Raw genomic sequence first — 20351 nt, forward strand, 5'->3', positions numbered from 1 at the left:
TGAAAACTGAAATCCTTAGGGCCATACCTCTGGTCTAACGGTGACCACTGTGCCACGCAGTTCGTGGTCTGGGTTGAGTGCACAACCTCTGACAGTAGATTCTTCTCAGCCTTTTCAGGAAACACATGACCCAGTGATATGTGTGGCCAGTACTGATACCTGTAAACGGAACAAGAAGGAAACTTTTTCCTCCTCTATCGATGTGTCTTTCATTTTGATCCCGCAGTATCAAAACTGCTGAAAGATAACAATATCATGTCTTTTTCATGTGATGTGTTAGTCTTTGTGTCATGCACCTAATATCCATTCACGTAACCAAGTCATGTAACTAAGAAATAGTTCAATAAATTTTTATCTATCTGCATACAGAATTTCATTTTAAAGTTGTAACAAACTGAACATAGAAAGAATTCCCATCAACCTGTTACGCTTATGGAGTGCTACTATAATACACTGAAACACAATGATGTAGGCAGTGGGTTTTTTTAAATAAAATATTAAATATAAAACTGATTGCTTTGGGGACTAAGCACTTTAATTTTTTTATTTGTTCATTTATTATGGATGGAATGGAAGGCAGAATGGGAGAAAGGGGACATCAAGATTTTCTTTTGTGTGGGTTTCTTAGGTTTCTGGGGCTCACTTAATGTATTTCATACCATTTGAGGAGGTCATTTTAAGGCCGTTATGAATCTGCAAGATGCACATTGGTTTTTATGACTAATAAAAACTAAAAGTTTGTAATCAGATCTGAGGAGGGGCTTATGGAGCACATTAACATGTTGCTTCATGAAGCTTTTTTGGCTAACCTGTAAAATGTAATGCTAGTTATGTGCCAGTCGAGAGACAGACATATGATTGCCTTGACATTCTGCTTAAAGTTTGGGGATGGGTTCCCTCTTGCTAAACTAACTGGAAAATTCTTCGGTATTTGCCAAGTCTTTAGTTTTTCAAGTCTTTCTTACTTCTTAGAAAGTAAGAAGATGTAAGTATAGCCTATTTCCCCTTGGAAACGGATAGACTGTAGAAAACTAGCCTCAGAAAATGCATGGTAATACTGATTCATGGAAGAATGATGGAGGGTTGTGAATTGTTTGTTTTTCTGATGGGTGTGGGGTTGATTTTGTTTGTTTGTTTGGTTTGGGTTTTGAGTATATTTTTTGTTGCGGTGTTTTGTTTTGAAGTCGTTTTTCTGTATCTAAACCTATGTACTTGTATGGTTTTGTTTCTTAGAACTTCACGCGCTTGTGTAACGCTAGGGGTGGTATCTAAGCCATTAATTTACACTTGAAAAAACAGGTGGCCTGAAAGTTGCACATTTCTTTCTGTTTCTTCACCAGTGTTTGCATGACAGTTAGAGTGTCCATGTATCCCAAAGGATTGAATAGACAGTAATGTAGTCCCTCCGCAAGGGAAGTCAGTGGAGACTGTAGCCTGTCCTGTAATGCCAAGCACTAATAAAAGGTGTTTTAGTGGTTGGCGGGTGGGAAAGAGGCACCTGTTGTGAGACCTGCTGGTTTGTGCTCTACTGAAATTAATTTACATTGAGCGGCTCAGGGTTCAAGCCAGGGGTCTAAAAGTGAGAAGCCTGGTAGCTCATTCATCCTCTACCGAGGCAACAGTCCAACAGGTAGCTCTGCACCTTCAAGAGCTTCAGTGCATCTATCAGTGAGCTTCTGGGGACTCGCACAGGCAGAACGTTCTTCCTAAGAGGGTAAAAGAAAAAATTCTGTGTGCATGGCTTGGTTTTCAGCAGATGTACCTACACCACCTCCCAGCCTGGCTGTTGCGTATTTGTTTTTTTCCGGATGTGCTGGAGGTATTGTTAAACGAGGTAGCCTGAGTATCAATGACAAAGTGACCTCTATCAGTCCAGGTTTTATCCCAGGCAACAAAAACCATGCAGGCAGGGCTCAGGGCTGATATTGGTCCTGGAGCTTTTTGTCTTTGTTGGAGTGATATTGTTCTCAGTTTTAAGATAGCTCATTTGTGTCACTGTAAATTCTGGTGGCTCCTTTGGATTGCAGTGCCGGTGTATCCTATATCCCTTCAACACTCCTTCACAAATGCTTCTGTAAAAATTCCGATTGGTGGGGTTTAAAACGACAACTTGCATATTTTCATTATAGACCCATCGGTGTAAGGATAACTTTTATATGAGAAGGAGAGAGTTATGAGATGATGAGGGTGATAATTGCAAGAGGGGGTAGGAAGATAAAGTGTGTTATATTTTTCAGAACAGGTCTTGCTATTACAGTAATTGAGAACACACCACCAAGAGATTATTTATGTGGCAGCAGTGAAAGAGAGAGCTTGGAATTCTTGCCTTTTTTCCCAGGCTCTGGGAACTAAATTGGAGCGGATAGTTACAGAAAGCACAGCCAACTCTAACAAAATCCCTATTTAGGTCATCTGTAAAGAGCAAACATGGGACGTCTGAATGCAAGATTGTGCTCTTCGGCCTTTCAGCAGTAATAAAACTTCATGGTATAGAAAAAATACCTCGCACAGACACAGCTTTTATTAAAAAAAAAAGTGTTTTTTCCTTGTTTGTTTTTTTTTTTCTTTAACCTGTGCAGCTGTTAGCGTCGGAGCTACTGCTGGTAAAATAATGTTATGGAAAATAATGGCCATGCTGATATAAACGTTCCAGTAAACATTTCTGCAGTAGCTCTGACATAGGTGAGGAAAATAGCAGCTGCTTACTCATTCGTTAGAATATTGAGAACCAGATCAAAAACCTCTGATCTGAAGTGTTCCTTCTTAAAGACAGTACTCAAAAAAGGAGTATAATTAAAAATTTGGATTCTCTTTGTTCATTTCAGAGTGATTTAGTTATGTTGTAACGGCTACAAAAGTGTAAAGCTCATTTTTGAACTACGATATGCTATGTAGTGTATTTAATATGGTATATGAGGTAGCTTTAGTCCGGGTTCTCCAAATATGCTATCTGGCTTTGCAGTTTAAAATACTGCTTTTACTTCTAGCAGGTAGATATGACATGCAGTGACTTTATATCTCCCCCATGTCATATAATGGGTGCAGTTTTTCATGTATTTGTGAGATTGCCAGCGTTCAGGGCTATAGTCACAATCTGAGAGCAGTGTACCTGGGCTATTTCTTTGGTTACCCATGGAAATACTGTAGTAAAATTGCACTTTTCATCTTAATGCTGAATAAATTACTTCTTTACATATTTGGTAATATATTCTCCTGCCACATAACTCTTGTTATTGTTAATTGGAATTGCGTATGCTCATTGAGGGAGGAATACTTTTCATCCTGTTCTGAATGAAAATCTGTAATCTTGAATTTGTTTCTAAACTTCAGTCATGAGAGAGCAGTGCAGGAAATTGCTGCTGTTCCACCAAATTAGCTTCTCAGATATCCTTTTAATTGGAGACCATAACTCAGATTCTTAGTATTTTAGGAAGCTGAACAATACAAATTGAAATACAGATATTTCCAGTAAGGGCTCAGTTCAAAGGAGGCTTTTATACACAGATGAGTCTGCTAACAAATAGCATGTCATATGATAATGAGACCATGTTTTCTTCCGCAGTTTCACATTTCTTAACTGCACTGCTGTGAAATAAGTGGAGTGTTTATCTTCTCTCTCTTAAACTGAGAAATCTCTGCTAGGGACGAGCGTGCCCGCTATACACACAACATAGGTATATAAAATCAGAAACACACCACTTCCAAATGCAATATATTACGCTTGTTCAGAACATTCATTTCCGCCAAAGTATTCTGGTTTTAATGTAAAGACTTCAATTTATGTTTAAGAACAAGCAAACTATGGTACTTCGACAGCCGTTCACACTTAATTTTTTGCATTAAACCAACAGCATTCTTTTCCACAAACATTCATTGTTAGGACAATGCTCTCAGAAGGAATTTATGAGAAATGGAATTATGTTACCAAGGAGATAGCATTTACTATAATGAAGAGTAGATCCTAGAAAATGGCCCCTTTTACAGCAGCTCAGAACAGAGCCACAAAAGCAATTGATTGGTCTTGGCATTTAGTCTTATATCAGCTGTGTCATCCATAGCTTCAGGAGTGAGAACACTAATCTGAAGTGACATTTCTGTTCTGGCGGGCTTTTCTGCCCTGATGAAAGCAATTACTTCATTCCTAAATGATAATTTGCAGGAGTTTCAGCCACTTTAATTGATAATTTTTTGTTCTGAGAAGTTCAATTGTGAAGTGATTAGCTGATTTGGTAAATAGAAATTTAAGGTGTGAAATGTACAAGTTGCTCCAAGGTAAAGTGCTGTTTATTGGGTGCTGCAAAATTGCTTGATAAAACTGCAGTTTCTCTATTATCATAAGGCTGGCAATTACTTAGTTCAACATAGGAAGAAAAAAAGATCAAGATGCCAGTGTTCTGGTTGTAGGGTTTGGGTTTGAACTGGCGTAGCACAGCTCACTTAATTGTTCCTGTATCAAAGTGTACATTAGCTTTAAATATTGTGTACGGTGACAAGTTTGTAATCCTTAAAAACCTGCCAGGTTCTAATGACTCACTTTGGAAGTGAATCCTGTTATTTTATATGTTGCAATATGTTGTTGCTTATTGGTGACGAAACATTCAGTTTAGTGATTAGTTCAAGCATACAAAACCCTTTTCCTTGAACCGTGTTTGCGTATTGAAAATAAAGTAAAATGAACTGGTTCTGGCAAACAACAACCCCTAAAAACCACCTCAAGTCTCACTGACGTAATAAAAAGCTTGAGTTAATATAATTGTTGGTTTGTGTTTTTTTTCTTAAGTTGCATGTTATTTTTACAATAATTGTTAAAGCATGTTTGGTAAAATGCATTTTTGCTATCTACAAAGAAAAGAGGTTTTTTAATAGAAACCAGTTCTGTGATATTTTCCTATATAGAGAAAAAGTAATGGTCATTTCATGTGTTAAATGAGAAATATAAAGCAAAAATGAAGGTCAAACTGATTTAGCACATCAAACAGTCTTTGTCAGCCAAGCTTAATATATCCTGAGTTTGTGGAACAAATGAAATTTTGCTGCTATGTTACACTTTGCTTCCAAACAACCATTACAACTGGTTTTATATATTGTGTGAGCATCAGACCATCAAACAGTGCATCTTTACTGACGTGTTGCTGCAGTGATGATCTACAGCAGCAATCTGCCATTTATATAAGGGCAAAATGTGCATCTATATTTAGTTGTGAAATTGGCCTATTATACTCCTGATGTTTACAGAGGCTAACATAAATTAATGATGACAGCTATGAGCAGTGCATTAGTTAAGCAGCAGTTTTTACCTTGAACTTGAAGGTTCCAGCTTTAACTTCCAGCATATACTATACAGCTTTCTTCACACATTAAAAGAAGTCTTCTGAAAACATTATTTTTTTCCTGGACAGCATTAAATGGCTTCAATTTGTGGACTACGCCATTGATGATAATGTCAGATAATGCTTTGATTTAGATTTCTGGCAAACTTTTGCCCTGTGAGAACGGTGATATTTATGGTGTGGCAATAATGAATGCCCTGAAAAGTGTTTGCTTATTGAAAGTCTGATTTTACTGACTTTGAACTTAGTCAGATGTCAGCTATCCCTTGTCTGGTGGAAAGAACAGTTTGATGAAGCCGTGCAGCTCACTGCGTTACGTACTGCTCTTTCACCTGAAAGTCTCCTTATGCAGCTCATGTCAGAGCGAGTATAGATACTGTAGTAACTATAGATTCCGGTTAACTATGACCATAGATCTGACAAGTATGCAGGTGTTCAAAGGTTCATGAGTAAAAATGCTGAAGTCTTTGATGAATTTTTGATGGATGAATTTTTAATACAGGTCGACCTTTTTCCTTTGAGGCTGCATGCCAGATTAATTGATAAATAGTGAGACTGAGCAATATTCGCATCTCCTAAGCACACAAGTAGAAAAATCCATAAAAATCTGCTGTCTGACTTCTCAGATGTACTTTAAAAAGAAAGAAGGTAAAAATTAATGTGGCTTTTGATTCTCCTCCTTTTTTTTTTTTTTTTAGAGGTTTTACGTTTTACCCTCACAAAAGTGTTCTTCTCTTTTAAATAGTGTAACTGTTTTTTATTATTTTATTAGTCTTGAAAAGCAGCTCTATGAATAGGACAGCAGAGAAAAAGAAAAGCAAAGAAAGGCAGAAACCATCAGGTCAAAAAGTTGTCTTAAAAGAAAAAAAATCCCAAAGGACAGCAAAATACTGTGTACAAATTAAGAGGTAAATATGTTAACGTATTTTCAGTATCAGTTTTCCAGAAATAATTGAGTTAGTCTTAAGAAGCTGGAGAGGATTATTCTTTTAATTCACATCTACAGGAACATTAGCTTTGTGCTTCGTTCTTTTATGCTCCCTTGTAGTATTATAGTAAAAAAAAAATCAGTTTCATGCATATTTGTGAGCTCTCTAGAGCATAACATTTGGAAAAACAGAACAATAACGAAAACCCTAGACATAAGAGGCTTTAGGCTCCTGCTGCCACCAGTGGTGATGCTTAACTTGCTTGAGCGGACTTTTCAACTACAATAATTGCAATTTGTAGTGCAGGTTAGTCTGCTTTGCTTCTTCCATCTTTCTCCCAGTCTAAATCTTTTTTTTATGGAATCTGAAATTATGCACTGCTGTTCAGATGAATATCCACTTGGATTTAACACTGTTTTTGAGATGTCCCTATTAACAAACACTTTTGAAAAAAAAAACAACTTAGGCACAAGAGGAGTCACATAGGAGCAAAATAAATAAATATTCCAAATAATTGAGGAATTTCAGTATTGATACTATGATATTCTTTGAACTTATAATTAAGTGTAATTGTCCCATGAGATCAGTGAAATGAAAACACGTTTTTTTTTCAGGCCAGAACGTGGCCTGCGGGTGGCCACCTATTTGGGGGCATGGATGTTATCTTAATAAATTGCCCATTTGTTAAGAGTCAGCTTTTCTATGTATCTGTTGTTTTAAAAGGGCTTAGCTGCCCTCATTGTTTGCACTGGTCAGCTTGAAGCCCCAGAAAAGATTCTCCTCAAGAACGTGGCTGAGGGAGGGACCAGGTAATAGGTTATTCCTGTAATGGAACAGAATATGTAAGCATTCACGTTAGATAAATTGTTGTACTCATCCACTATGTTGCATTGATATAAATGCAGAAATGATTTAAATAGGCTCCTAAAAAAAAGGGGAAGAGCCTAAAGTTATTAATTATAAAAATATCCAAAGTATGAGAATACAATGTCATATTGTAGTAACACAGAACAAGGTAAGAAAAAGATATTTCTAGTGTATTTCATAGAGAATTGCACAAATGCAGACCTGTGGACTCAGAGGAGCAAAAATTTCTTTCCTTATATAATCCTACAACTGAACTCAATAGCAAGTAAACGTTTTTCTGTTCTTTATATTGGAAAAAGAAGATGTACACAGAAGGACATACATAATTGAAAGCCTCTTTCAAGGTGTTGATGAGGTTGGATCACAGTCCATTTTATTTTTGGTTGCAGATTCATTGTATGTTCTAATGTTGCACATCCTTTCCATACATTTGATTGCCGTGAAATGGATATAACCTCTCTCTGACTATGGCCTTCGGAGAGGAAGATAATGTTTATATAGACCTTGAATGTAAAAGATTAGACTAATATAAAAATACACGTGTGCGTGCATATTGCTTCTTTCTCTATAAAGCTTGTTAAAAAAAAATATTAGATATTGTTAAGTGTTATTGTTGTACTGTGTCTGATTTTGCTGCTACTATAATCCATATTGTTGTTAGAGGCTTAAGAAATTTTCTACTGGTCGATAATAGCTGCATTAACAAGTATGATATTGTTTAGCATTACAAGAAAAAGTCCTCTGTTCTGGATACTGTTGTGCTTGTAAAGTTCCTCCTGAAATCGGGGAGGATTTCAATAGAATTATCTGAAGTAGCGTGCATCCTTTTTTGAGGGTTCATCACATTTCTCTGCTTGTCGTTAATGAAAATGAGCAAAGATTGTGACGGCAATCCGCAGAGGTGCTGTCCGTTGACTGGAGTCGTTATATCTGGAGCTCTGCAACCTGCCTATCTCTCAGCTTTTTTTTTGTGGCCATCTCCCCGAATCCAGTCTGTATTTCGGACAAGTATACTTAAGGATATACCATAACGCCCCACTGGTGCTGTTATATGGGGCTGAGCAGAGGGAGATGAACACCTGAGAAACCCTGCTTGGGGTGTCTCGCCTGCATCATGTTTAAGGGAACAGTGCAGGTTATATGTAAACGCGAGCTTTCTAAAACTGAACAAGTATGCCACGTATCTGCTTCCAACCTATATTTTGAAACTGGAGACAGAAATATTTATTTGTAACCGCAGCCTGCTTTCATTCAAAATACAAATTCAGGGAATTAAATGATTTCACTGATTTTTACCGCCCAAATGGAGATGCAGAAGCAACGCATTGATATGCTAAAAAAAAATCCTTGCTAATGTAGGTCAGTGCGTCTGTTGATATACTATAACATGTTTGTCACTGTATGCTGCAAAAATTAGGAGTTGTGATTCTCCCATCTTTAAAGGGACAGGTAATAATCTGTCAGACATGTAGCGGTTATGGGCATGCACATATAATGTGTGCATGTATACGCTTATGACTATAAAATATAAAAAGTGATGTGAAATAAAATATGAACCAGGTTAAGCTTGGAATGACCACAAGCACAATGAAATCACAAGTGAGTTATGAGTACCAATAAAACTTTTATGCAACGCCATATTATCATGTCTTCTGCATCTGCTGCGTCTTCAATAGAAAATCTACTTTAGAAATGTTGCATATACCATTTTAAAAATATATGGCAGTATTTATAGTACCCTTTCATGTGTAAAAGCCAGATCTCCTTTATATCAGTCCATCTGGAAAAGCCTTGAAAGAAAAAAAATAATGTATGTTTTAGAAACCTACTATCAAAATAGCAATAGTTTTCTGGCCATTAAATATCCTCTTTATGTCGTACTGCATCACAGAATTATCAGCAGTTAGCAGCTGGAAACCTCTGAGTCTTCTTTAGTGGACTCTATGTGGAAATTCTTTGAGAAGTATGTTCTTAAGGGAATGCAGGAAGTTTCGCTATTATATGACAACATTATCCTTTGATATCGTCCAGTGATGTGCTCTGATCCAATTATCTGAGCTTCTTCCCCTTCTCCACAGAAGGCAAAGAGGGAGCAGTTTTTATGTCCTTTGGGTATATTTGCCACTGTTACTTTCTTGTTGGTGCTGTTGATAGCGTATGTAGATTTGCTTGTCTGTTGGGGGACCTTCTCTGCCATGTGAGGGCTCTGATGTGTGTGATGTTTGCTTTCTTGGTGCTCTCTGAATGTTTTTGAAATCCACTTGCCAACCAGGGGGGGATAGTTTCCCACACTTTTATTTTTCTCACCATCAGGAGGCCCTGTGGGTATTCATAAGTTCTTTCAGCCTGATATTCTACCAAGTTCAGTTATGTTACCGAGAACCACTTCTAACCCCAATGTCATATGATGGGACTCAAGACGAGTTTTACTCCTGTGTCAGCACCACTTCTTCCTGTTCTGAACTTGACACACCTCTGTGTTCTAGCATCCTCTTGGGGTTATCGCTGCCAGCACTTTGTTCTTTTAAGGGCATCTGATGATGAAGTTGATGTTGCTTATCAGAATCACAGGGGCCAGGTAGGATTAACAGTGATGCTTAGGTCATAGCTAAAGAATTCTTGCATCCGGCTGAGGAAATCGTTGCTCCCAAATTAAGGACCCATTGTATCAGCGTAAGTAGTGTCCAACGCTACAGGTATATTTCGCTAGTGGAATTACGCAGAGTAGAAATTAGGACTTGGGTGCGTGTTTTGACAGGCACTGTTCCTAAATTTAACTTAATGCTCTGGTGCCAAGAGGAGAGTGCTACAGGTTACAAACTCCTTGAGTTGCTCCGTGAAGCTTCCACAAATGACAATACACCAAATGGCTTGGAGGAAAAATGTGGTATGGTACTGTTTCTCAGCGTTTTCTTTTGTATGTCTGCTATTTCAGTGCCCCATCCCTTGCACATTAGAGTGTTTTTATTGAAGAACTTTGAGTACATATAGGTGGTTTTCAAAGGATGCTGTTTACTTACACACGTAGCTTCACTTTTCAGCTGAACTGACTTCCATTGCAAACTATTATTGATCCAGTAATGCGTTATCTAAGTTTACCTAGCAATGTATTATTATGTTTCAGAAATCTCCTGAGCCCTTTACTGTTCTTGTAAACTGTGGATTCACTCTTTGGTCTTGCTGAGGAATAAGGAATTCCGAACTTTTTTCAATTTTGAAAGTTGCTGGGATATGTGATGTTTCTGATATGTTTTACTAGAAATCTCCCCAAAACACCCTTCTTACATAGTGTTGTAAGTGTGTGCCGTTGAAAGAAGGGCTGAACCTCATGGTGTAAACTTTCAGAACAGATTTAGAATCCCAGCATTTCTGGATTCCTCAAACTTGATTTGGGGTCTTCAGGTCCTCAGGCTTGGCTTCTGGAGGAAAAAAGTGTGATGATAAGTAGTTAAAGGCGCTCATTGTGCCATGAAAATAAGCTTTCATTTGGCACGCAGTTGGGCAGAAACACTTGCTTGTCTCTCCCTTATGTTACTGTTGTAGGTATTTAACTTGTATATGGTATCTTCACTGAAATGAATTTGACAGTTCACACCTCACAGAGCTGTAACTTCTAGGTTTCTGTATAGACATCAAATATTTCTATCAGCCATACGTAATGCACCTTTTGAGGGATTTTACACATCTGTGATGGCAGATATTTAAAATTTGGAATTGGACAGAGATGCATCTACAACGAGCATTGTGAAATCTTATTTTTCAGGTTCTTTTCTCCTCAAAAATAATATATAAATCTAGCTGCTAACAGTCTGTTTATAGTTCATAAAGACAAGTATGTGTACTTTAGCGTGGGATTTACTAGGCTGGTATGTCTTTACCTGTGAGTAAGGATGTGCCATTTCCACCCGCATGTTTATCTTGCCATCCCTGTTTCTTAGCCAGACCGTGTTTCTAAATGTAATTGCTGGTCCTATAGAATTATATAGGGAATATAAATTTTTAAGTATACTCAGGAACTTGTGATGAAGGGATTTAATTTGTGTTTTAGGGGCCCAGCTGATCTACCCTTGCAAGTCTAAGGTGGCAGACACAGCCACAAAAATGCAAGTGGTGAAGAATATTAAAATAAGAGAACCTCTGTAGTTTAAATTGTTTCTGAATTAGAAAGATAGGTAAATAGAGGTCTCAGAATCACGGTATTAGATCTTTGTGCCTAAATTCTACTGTCCTGCTTCAAGTGCTGGAGTGCTATTGTAGATCTGGCCATTATGATTTTTTTTTTTGTTGATAAAATCCAGGGGTTTTGGAAGGGTTGTTGGAGCTTGAGAGAAGCGTTTGGTGTTCCATTATACACTGGGTGAATTCCAGCTCTGTTCTAAACTAATGACTAGTTAATGGAAATGTGGCTGTAACTTCATCAAATTGATAAGTAAACAAATGAAGCAAAGGAATGATAGAGTCTTTGTGAGGGAGGAGAACAGTTTCTACTCACTTTACACAGTGATTGGCAGAAACCAGCCCCAGCATCAGCACCAACCTTTATTCACTATGGCAAAGGTGTGGTCAAGCTTATCATATCCTGAGATGAACACTCTGCTCTGTCTCAAAAAATCCCCTAACTTTAAAACTTTACATTAAAACCAAAAGACACAATATCTGTTTCTTTGTATTATCTACATGTTGACTTCTCATCTTTTGGGAAGCGTACTGTACATTTCTTTGCCCCAAACCGCATGACAAAAAAATTAATCCCTTCTCTCTTGTACAACTGTATGTTGAAACCAACTGAGACTTGTGGTTTCCTTTGAGTTTCAGGGAAAGATCAAGAGAAGACCCCAGTGGCTACTCACTGCCATCACAATATCCATTCAGCAGTTTTACACCAATTAAACAAAGAGCTCAGGAGTAAAATCTGAGTTACCTTTAGGTGTGGTATCCGTGTGATAGCAAGTGATGCATTGATGCAACAGGACTAAAATAACGTCTTTGCATTTCCACCAGTGTAAAACATAAGGTCCTTTCTGACCAAAAAGTTGTCAGTCTCATATGTGTGTGGTAGTGAATCACAATCAGAAATGTGAAACACATAACTGCATTAACTGCTCGCTCACCCCTCTGACGTCAGTTGCTGTTCCTGCAGCAAGGACAGCCGAACGACTCACAGAGAGCAGTTTCGTGAAATCCATGAAGGTTTAATTATTACAGACTTAAACTTCTGTAGCTCAGCGGCTACTGTACAAACTGTCATCTTGGCTGCACTGTAGCCCCTGTCAGAGGTGGCACACGCTTTACTCCTTTTAACCTTCTTTTCTGAAGAGTCAGAATTTGGCACAAATTTAGGAAAAAAATGGGTTACAGTGGGTCAAGAGAATCAATGGCATCTATACAGATAAACCCCGCATGCACCCAGCATCCTTGGGAATCTTTTCTTGTGATGGGCAGTAGAAAAAGGGAAGGGCAGGCTAAGTAGAAAGTGGCTGAAATGAGTTAGAAGTAGTTACTTAAAATGTTGGCTACCACCGAAACTTAAATAGTAACATTAGTTTTAATCATTCAAGGACTGGAGTACCATTCAATGTGTCTTGAATTCCATACATCCATACACAAGAGCGTTTTGAAAATGTGGTAATTCGTATAGAAGACCAGCAGTGAAAAAGCAAATTGGTTAAATGTGACAGAGCACTAATATTGATGAATGTCCTACTTTGTTCGTTTTCTTTCAGTTTACAAGCTTTGAGAAAGGAAAAGTCCCGAGATGCTGCTCGCTCTCGCCGGGGAAAGGAGAATTTTGAATTCTATGAATTGGCAAAGTTGTTGCCACTGCCTGCAGCCATTACCAGCCAGCTTGACAAGGCGTCTATCATCCGACTTACAATTAGCTATCTGAAAATGAGGGACTTTGCTAATCAAGGTGATCCTCCGTGGAACTTGAGGATGGAAGGACCTCCACCTAATACATCAGTAAAAGGTATGGAGTAAATATGTTGTACAGTATCAAATATGGCAGCCTTTAGTAACCTCTAAATTGAAATTTTTGCCATCATCCTTTCTTCTTTCCCTGCATATCAAATACTTTAAAGGAATACAAATGTGGAAATCTGAGGTCTGCAGGAGAAAGGCACTATGTGAAGGTGAAACAAACCTCTTATTTTATTTTCTATTTAACAGCGAGGCCATTGATCCAACTGTTACAGCTATAAGCCTTCTGGGTGGCATAGAATAAATTCTTAGCAAAGGTTTTTGACAATGATTATGTTGTTTTGTTTTAGTATTTTATAGAAGGATAGATTTGAGAGGAGCGTGATGTTATTACTTGATTTGAGAACTCTATCTCTAATTCTCCGGTTAAACCTTAAAGGCAGAATCATGTATTTCTCAAGTTAAAAGCATCACATCCAAATTTTTAAATTTTCAGCTTAAAGACTAGGTTTTTCTTTATCATCTTGTAATGCGTATAGAAATTATTTTGACTTCTGAGCCAGTAGGCACCTATCAACATTTCACGTTAAATAGTCTGTTTTCAATATTAAACATCCTTTCTTCATGCTCGAACAAGCTGCTGGGCAGCAAAATCAATGGTTTGGACATGAGTTGCCGCAAAAGTTGGGTAATAGAAGAAACAGTTATCTTAGAAGCTACGTATGTGTTGGTCGTAGTGTTTCCAATAACTTGTGTAAACTGGACTTTTTTTGTAGTTTCTGTTTTACTTATGCTACTAATGTAGATGAGTTTGATCTCGCTGTCTGATAAGTATTTTAAATTAGGGAGCGATTTGTATTAATAGAACCAAAGTTACGAAAACCTGGGAATTGTGTTTGTCCCGGTTTTGACAGCATAGAAAACTACACTGTTTTATTTTAGCTCCTGATCTCACATTTTGAAGGAACCATATTTTGGGAAGAGGCATCTGAGATTTGAGCACTGCAGTTTTTCCTGCTCGTAATGCTCATTGTGAAACTTGAACTGTTAATGTCCACTGAATTAGATGGACTGTACGCAGCATGAGGCAAAAGAAAAAGCCACCTTTAAGGGTGAAGGGAGGAGGGGGAAATAGAATCTCATTTATGAGATCACAGCTCTCATGAAGGCTTACTGGTATTGATGGTGCAAAAGACTTTTACCTGCTCTTCCTTTTAAGGGAAGTAATATTAGCTAAGGAAATTTTTAGGAAATAGGGCAAAAACCAAAGGACTTTAAGACTGGTGATTCAGTTGCTGGACGTATCTGTGTCATTTAATATATTTCATTTATATTACCTACCAAATCATATATAATTTTAATGGAGGGAAAAAAGTTAATAATTACATCATCCAGAATGTGAGTATAACATGATTCATCAGGCTTCTGATATAATATGCAAATGTTCTCTGTTTTTTCAAGATGAGAGTTTATTCTCAGGCAATTAAACAGTGTTTTAAGGCAGGTGCAAAGTGGACTCTGCTGTGTGATCTGCAATCTGTCTTAAAAAGAATAATTCCCCTCAAAATGCTTGTTGCTAACAGGCATATTTCTGTAAGCTGTCCTGTGTTACAGAAAGTCTGCAGATCTCTGTGTATGTTTTCAGAGTATCTGGGAATTGTTCTTTGTTATCCTCTTGTGGAATATATGCCTGAATACCGAAGCTTCCTTTTTGTGCAAAGATTCTAATGAAGAATTATAAGGGAGAACAAAACCTTGTTCTTAGACAACAGTATAAATAGTCTGGCTTAGATTAACAGATTAACATATTTCTCCCTATTAAAAAACCTAGGTAAACATTTAATATGTTTTTACCTGATCTGATATAACAATCCCGCTCCTCCACCCATCTGAGGATATGGTTCCCATTCCTCTAGGCATAAGGGATGTGGGCGAGCTGGGGAAGGATTTGTACTTCCACCTCCCACCCTCCCCATTTGAGTACTTTATACTTACGTAGGATTGTGTTATCTGTGTGCCAGTATATTAAAATAATGCTTGATGAAACAGTGTTCGTTGTTTTAAGAATTACCCATAAGCAGATTTAACTCTACAGGTATGTTTTATTACTTCACTAGTTCTCCTTACATAGAAGCCTTTTAATGCATTCTGATAAAAAATTCAGGAAATTACTTCAAAAGAAATTCATTTTCATTTATTAAGGTTGCTTTTTGCTGCCCTCAAAGAAGTTCATACGGATAAACAGCTCACATAAATAGCTTGCAGCTTCGTGTGAAGTATTGTTCCTAATCCTACAATAAAACACTAGACATTATACTTTGTGCATGCCCAGGCAATCTTCTGAATAGACTTAAAGGTATTTGGAAAATTATATGAGAGGTACTTATATTGCATAGGCAACTGCTTTTTTTTTTTTTTTTTTTTTTCCAAATGTGTTGGTCTACTTGTGTTAATAATTAAATTTCAAAGCTTAGTTTTAAATTTGTCCCCCAGTACTGTACTGCAATTTAATCATTTTAATTTAGTATTCCAAGAAGGTCCTTTACTTTGCCCTGTATTTATCACAGCTTTTCTTAAAAGTCTGTAAAAGCTGATGAGTTTATTTTCTTATGCCTATTGTGTAGTGATCACTACAAGTTGTGCTTGCAAATGAACACGCAGGTAACTCCATATAATATTTTCAGAGTCAATTACTTCATGGAAATAACTTGAGCAATTGGAAACTAACAGATAGTTTTCTCCATTATTTTAGAAATATCTGTATTGTTATAATACAGATGAAATCTGCAATGAACATTATGCATTATTCAAGAAATGACCAGGCATTCTCAGCAGTGTTTCAGCTAAATAACTGATGATTGTAACCTTTAAAGAAATCTCATTGTGGTGGCTATTGGTAAATCATTTCTCCATTCATAGTAATCTTTATTTAGAGGCTATCTAGAAGCCATTATATCTTTTATTAATCTTAAAAGCAATAGCCAATGATTTGACATTTGCTAAAAATGGATAAATTTTCTATCTTCTAATACAGCAGACTTCAGTCAATTTTTTTTGGTACATTGTTTAAGGCTTTCTCTACGTAGGAAGTATTAGTCCTTGTAAACAAATACACACACAACTTGCAGCAGATGAGTTTAAAGATTACAGTTCTTAAAGACCAGGACATGATTCTCATATGGCAGAAAATAATATAAAAGTTATTTAGAGTCAGTAGGAATAAAATTGTAATACTTCATACACTACATAATGTTATTAATAACAGTACTATTCTCCCCTGTTTCAATCCCACCAAAAGCCTTTGTTTGACTCTCAGTATTTAAGCGGTATGTTCTGAGGAGAACAGCTGCTGATCAATTTTTTGCATTCAAAGGTGGGGTTTCTGAAAGTTCTGGTCTGCAAATGGAAGTATTTTTATGGTGTAAATACCGTGTGTTCAGTTACTAAGTGGTGCATTACATGGCATGGCACTTGAAGTCCTCTTGGGCATTTCAACTGCCTGACCCATATTAGGCTTTGTAGTCTTTTTCCAACATCAAACTCTTGTGAGAACCTTTATGTTTTGGAACAGTGTCTTCAAATGACTGACTCCAACTTTCTTTATATTTTTAGCACAAACTGTTGCTCAGAGTGTTCAAAGATCATGCAGCTTTTTATGTTCTTTTCTGCTACGTTGTAGGTGTTTTTACCAAGCCATATTTTCTTCCTTTTTTTCAAGTGAAGAGAGGAAGGAAGAGGTTGACTGTAATGCACTGTGAAGTTCTCTTGTGTGTTGAATGTGTTTGGCTGATAGGAAGTCATGCCATGTACTTTTTGGGGCAATATTAGGGACATTGTTAATGACTCAGGACCACTGTCACTATAAAAAGGCTTACGACCCTCCACTTTCCATTTCTGTTTCTTTTGAAGCAGCAATTAAACCCCGTAGTCTCTGCCTAATTTTGCCAACCTTTATCCTGGACATTTGCCATGATGGTATCAAAATACCTGTAATGAGACTGTAGTGAGGTGGATGTTGGTCTTTTCTTCCAGGTAGCAGGTGATAGAGTGAGGAGAGATGGCCTCAAGTAGTGCCAGGGTAGGTTTAAACTAGATATTAGGAAATATTACTTCACTGAAAGAGATGTCAGACATTGGAATTAGCTGCCTAGGGAAGTGAGTCACCATCCCTGGAGGTATTTAAAAGATGTTTAAGTGTGACACTTAGGGACATTGTTTAGTGGTGAATGTGGTAGTGTTAATCTTATGGTTAGGCTCCATGACCTTAAAGGTCTTTTCCAACCTTAATGGTTCTGTGATTCTATGAAAATAGCAGATTTTTCATTCTGTTTTGGCTTAAATGAGGTGTTTGTTTCTGTCTTCGAGGACACAAGTGTTCATGCAAAGCCAGGATTCTTATTTCCTGCTGAATAATGTAACATATACAAACAATAGTACATAGGACAAATTTGGGTGTGTCTTTTCTTTGGATGTAGAAAAGTAGTTGTGGGATTGTCTGTGACCTTAATTTACAAGCGAGTTTGTTATGAGCATTATTTTTTTTTAAGCCAAATCTTTACATTTGACATTACAAGGGAAAATAACCTTCCTTATTTTTCATTACAAGGGAAAATAACCTTCCTTATTTTTCTGCTGTAAGAGAAGAGGTGGATGGGAGATTGTAGCTGAGGAGTGAAAAGGACTTCAGTAAGTAGTACTGACTGATTGGTAAGCTGTGTGAACAATGTCACTTTTAGTTTAGCCATCTCTACATTGTGGCCAGCAGGACCAGGGAAGGGATTCTCCCCTGTACTCGGCACTGGTGATGCCGCGCTTCGAATCCTGTGTTCACTTCTGGGCCACTCACTACGAGAAGGATGTTGAGGCTCTGGAGCACGTCCAGAGAAAAGCAACAAAGCTGGTGAGGGGGCTGGAGAAACAAGTCTTAACGAGGAGTGGCTGAGAGAACTGGGGTTGTTTATCCTGGAGAAGAGGACGCTGAGGGGAGACCTTATTGCTGCCTACGACTACCTGAAAGGAGGTTGTGGAGAGGTGGGAGTTGATCTTTTCTGCTAAGGGATAGGTGATAGAACAAGAGGGACTGGCATCAAGCTGTGTCAGGGGAAATTTAGATTGGATGTTAGGAAAAAATCCTTCACCGCAAGGGTTACTGGGCATTGGAACAGGCTGCCCAGGGAGATGGTTGAGTCACCATTCCTGGAGGTGTTTAGAAAGTCGGCAGATGAGGTGCTTGGGGACATGATTTAGCAGTAACCAGTACAGTTGGAGTTGATGATCTGTAGGGTCTTTTGCAACCTAATGATTCTATGATCCTATACTTTTAGCATTGCATATTCTGCAGTTAGGTAGTTTTACACATCTATATTCTGTAATTGATATATATCAGTACGGAAAGAAATCGAAAGTGTTTGTGATAAACCAAAATTTTTCCTGTCCAAATTGTTTCTTTCAAATGTAACTAAATATGTCTCTGACCTGTTGCTTGCAATAAAGTATTCAATGTTACTTCAATTCTGCATTGGTAATGAAATTACCAAAAAGAATTTGATAATCAAAATAAGAAAAAATATACTTTAAAACAAAATTATGTGTGTTTCCATCAAACGAGCGTGTTTTTCAAAGGTTCCATTCTTAACACAAAGAAAGTATGTAATTATAGGTTGAAAATGAACTTGATATTTTATCATACTTTGGAACTCGATGTTGAGGAAATAATTCCAGCACTTTGAATTCTCTGGGAAAGAAAATAAGCAATAATAATAATTGGAAAGTATGGCAATTGTTATCCCAAATGTCAAGTGGAATTACTTTCATCAATTTAAGTACCTTTTTTTTGTAATAATTTTTGTGCTGGATATGTATGCATTTTTAAGAGGTAAATAAATTATCACCTTCTGAATGATCTCATTGTGGAAACCCTTTAAATAACATTACCTGTTGTTAGCCTTTTATGTTTTGAACTGAATGTTGCCTTCTGTGCAGGAGATGCAAGATAGTATAAGCCTTTCCCTGCCAAACCACACAAACCTTCCACTAAGACCAGTCTTCTTCTGAAGCACCACACAATTCTGTTTCAGGGAAAACATTTATCGGAACGAAGAAATAAGAATTAATTTCTTCTGCAGTGTTTGTGGCCTGAGACACTGTTTTTCACTGTTTGACATGAAAAAGTCAGTCAGATAAAACCAGTATAATGCTGATGGATTGGTGATATTGCTTGTTATGAAAAGGGTCTCTGAATATGCCCATCCTACTTTGTGTGTGACTTCTGCACTTGTGCTGGAGAATTCTTGATAATCCTGTAATTTATTTCTCCCTACGTTGTAGGCATTTTCCTTATTTGTATAAGAATATGTTTGCCGTTTATTTGTAGGCCATTATAAAGTGCTCTGACTGTGTACCAGTATCAATCACTAATTGTAAACATAATGTTTCTCCATTGCAAACCAGTTCATGTGGCCACAGGGGCAGTGCAGCTGTAGGACTAGATAGCTTCATCATTGACCTACTACATAGATTAAAGTAAAAGGCGATTAGGTGGTGTTTCAGTATTGGAAAGTAGTGCTGGAAATTTCAGACATCAGCGGTAAAACATTAACGTTCTTTGTGAGAATTATTGATGGTTTTCTAATGTGAAGGATGCAGAACCCCAAATGAGGTAGCTCTGTTTGAATCTCATTGTGATAGATAAGATGGATTGAATACTGGACTTGGAGTTGGTGGTTGCCTAGTGACAAGTGATCATGACCTGATTGCTTTCAATCTCTGCAAATGGAAGAGGGTGCCAAACCATACACTCAGTGCTTTTGAGGAACTAATTGCCTAACGGGGAAACTTATCTGTGAAATTGATTGTGAGGAAAAATTTTGATGGAAAAATTAGAATAAAAGTTGACTAGAACTCTTAAAAGAAAAAAAAAATATTAAACTGTGGTTTCCTATGCACCTTAAAATTAAAAAAGTGCATTCTTTTCCTGAATGAATGTGGAATCAATTGTTTGAAGAAATGTTTGTGTATTTATATAAAACTTTAGAAATTAAAGGGAAATATCTAGCAATTAAGACAAACTGAAATGTCTAAGTTGCAGAAAGTTGTCAAAGACAGGCAAAGACATTAATTTTTCTAATCCTGCTAGATTTTTGCAAAGAAAAATTAGTTTTACGTGTATTAGAAATGAGCAGAATTCTTGCAGCAGTATAGGCTTATTAGCAATAAGTTAATTACTGGTGAGGCAAAGGCAAGTGATCTTGATACAGGTTACTGTAAGTGCTTGTCTGTACAGAATGCATTCTACAGGTCTTTATAG

The 20351-nt window shown here is 37.3% G+C and overlaps 1 protein-coding gene across 4 annotated transcripts in view; it reads left to right on the top strand.

Moving 5' to 3' along the window:
• The window catches only part of NPAS3 (neuronal PAS domain protein 3), a 605022-nt gene that overhangs the window by 165776 nt on the left and 418895 nt on the right, over positions 1-20351 (top strand). For all 4 annotated transcript variants that reach the window (XM_054068725.1, XM_054068726.1, XM_054068727.1 and 1 more), the window contains one exon: positions 12850-13094. In XM_054068725.1, the coding sequence (XP_053924700.1) occupies positions 12850-13094 (245 nt within the window). The remainder of the gene's footprint in view (positions 1-12849; positions 13095-20351) is intronic.

The sequence above is a fragment of the Cuculus canorus genome, chromosome 5 (assembly GCF_017976375.1).
Source record: "Cuculus canorus isolate bCucCan1 chromosome 5, bCucCan1.pri, whole genome shotgun sequence".
In the NCBI taxonomy this organism is placed as follows: domain Eukaryota; kingdom Metazoa; phylum Chordata; class Aves; order Cuculiformes; family Cuculidae; genus Cuculus; species Cuculus canorus.